Source organism: Microtus pennsylvanicus, chromosome 5, assembly GCF_037038515.1.
Source record: "Microtus pennsylvanicus isolate mMicPen1 chromosome 5, mMicPen1.hap1, whole genome shotgun sequence".
Lineage (NCBI taxonomy): Eukaryota > Metazoa > Chordata > Mammalia > Rodentia > Cricetidae > Microtus > Microtus pennsylvanicus.
In genome coordinates this window covers 44347496-44349478 of record NC_134583.1, presented here as the reverse complement: position 1 = coordinate 44349478, position 1983 = coordinate 44347496, and the positions used below count along the sequence as shown (strand labels likewise).

Below are 1983 nucleotides of genomic sequence, written 5' to 3'. Positions count from 1 at the left end.
TGTGAACAGAAAATCATGATTAATAATAAAAAAATGCCTGTAACTCAGACGTTCTGGAGAAATTATCTCCTTGAGTACAATGCAAGGTATTTGGAAGAATACCCAGATAACTCCAGTTAATGTTGGTGAAACTGAAATTTTATTTTGTACATTAAATTCACTCACTGTTACAAAGGTTTAATCATAAAATGCTGCTTTTAAAATTTTATACATTCAAATTTTCTTATAAACATTATCTATACACTTTAATGTAAATACTGGGTACACTTCATACTTCCTCACAAAGAGGTAGCAGCCAAGTGAGGACACATGGTGCCTACAGATGTTGGTGTAAACTAAACAAATACATTTATAAAACCTAATTCAATATCTCAGTGATAATCTCAGATCCATTCAACATATAAAAGTTATGTTTGAGAATTTTTATTTGAATTTATTCATTTTATCACAGAAAATCAAGGATGTTAGAGTCAAGTAATTATTTCTAAGCAGAATATTATATTATTCTCAAAGAGTCACAGAGACTCTCATGGTCTCTTTATTAAAGACTAATGGGGTTTTCTCTTTTTTCCCCCCAGTAGTGGAATCCTCTAAGAAGAATAACATAACACTGAACACTAAAGATTCAAGACCCCTAAACATTCTGCAATGCCTGTTTCTTTAGTCAGGATCACCTTCAGTAAGGTTTCCTTCTAGTGACAATCTAGAGAAGTGTCAAAATTGACAACTTGGGCCATATTTTCACCCTTTAGAACTAAAGAAATGCAGCCCTTTACTTGGAAGTGAAAGTGTGCACCACACGCTCACGGATCTGCTTGGTTCGCACACCATAGATTACAGGATTGAGGGCTGGTGGGATGACCACATAGAGGTTGGCAACAAGAATATGGGCATAGCGAGGGATGTTTTTTCCAAACCGGTGAGTGAGGAAGGAGAAGAGGGAGGGTGTGTAAAAAACACACATGACCCCAACATGGGAGCCACACGTGCCCAGTGCTTTTTGTCGTGCATCTTTAGAAGGGAGGCGAAAAACAGCACGGAGAATATAAGCATAGGAGATTCCAACCAAAGCCACATCCAAAACAAGGAAAGATGCTACAAAAAGTCCATAAATGCCATTGATGCGAATGCTGGCACAGGCCAACTTAGCAATGCCCATGTGTTCACAGTAGGAGTGGGCGATAACCCGGGCTTCACAGAAGGGCAGACGGTGGGTTAGGTATAGAATGGGCAGCATGAGCAGAATTGGACGCATCACAATACCCACACCAATGCCTACCAACATCCGGGGTGTCAGAATGGTTGTATAGCGGAGTGGCACACAAATAGCAGCATAGCGGTCAAATGCCATTGCCAGCAAGACTGTGGACTCCATTCCTGTGAAAGTATGTATCAGAAACATCTGAGCTACACAGTTTCCAAAACCAATTTCATGTGCATCAAACCAAAAGATACCTAGCATCCGAGGTACTGAGGATGTGGAGAGTGCTACATCAATGGCAGATAAGATGGCTAGAAAGTAGAACATAGGATCTCTTAGAGTACGGTCTATCCAGATGACCCATAGAATTGTGGTATTCCCCAGCAAAGCCATTAAGTAGATACAGCAAAAAGGCATGGAAATCCATCCGTGGACATTCTCAAGTCCAGGAATGCCTGCAAGATAGAAGGTGTCTGGGTGGAAAGTGGAAAAGTTGGTGTGGAGCATCTTGCCATTAACGAGGGAAGTAGTAACTCTAGAAGAAAAACTAGGAGTTAGATGCACTTAGCTTACAACATCTCTGTGGACATTTTTTTCTAATTTCACATAACTTTTATTATAGTATGTTGCCATCTGTATTCTATTAGTAGTTTATAATCAATTTTGCTAGTCTACAAGTTAATATAGATATTTACATATAGAAAACAGCACAGGCTAATAAACATTTGGTTATATCTGTTGTTTCGGGCAACCACTGCAGTCCTCGGACAGATTTCTTGCAG

The 1983-nt window shown here is 39.4% G+C and overlaps 1 protein-coding gene across 1 annotated transcript; it reads right to left on the bottom strand.

Annotated features, from left to right (window-relative positions):
- Window positions 1–772: 772 nt before the first annotated feature.
- Window positions 773–1714, bottom strand: LOC142850791 (olfactory receptor 52J3-like). Its single transcript, XM_075974700.1, has one exon. The coding sequence runs from the start codon at window positions 1706–1708 to the stop codon at window positions 773–775; it is 936 nt and encodes a 311-aa protein (XP_075830815.1). The 5' UTR covers window positions 1709–1714.
- Window positions 1715–1983: the final 269 nt, after the last annotated feature.

Excerpts from the sequence above, each read along its gene's own strand:
- LOC142850791 (XM_075974700.1), bottom strand. The coding sequence starts at position 1,708 with ATGCTCCACACCAACTTTTCCACTTTCCACCCAGACACCTTCTATCTT.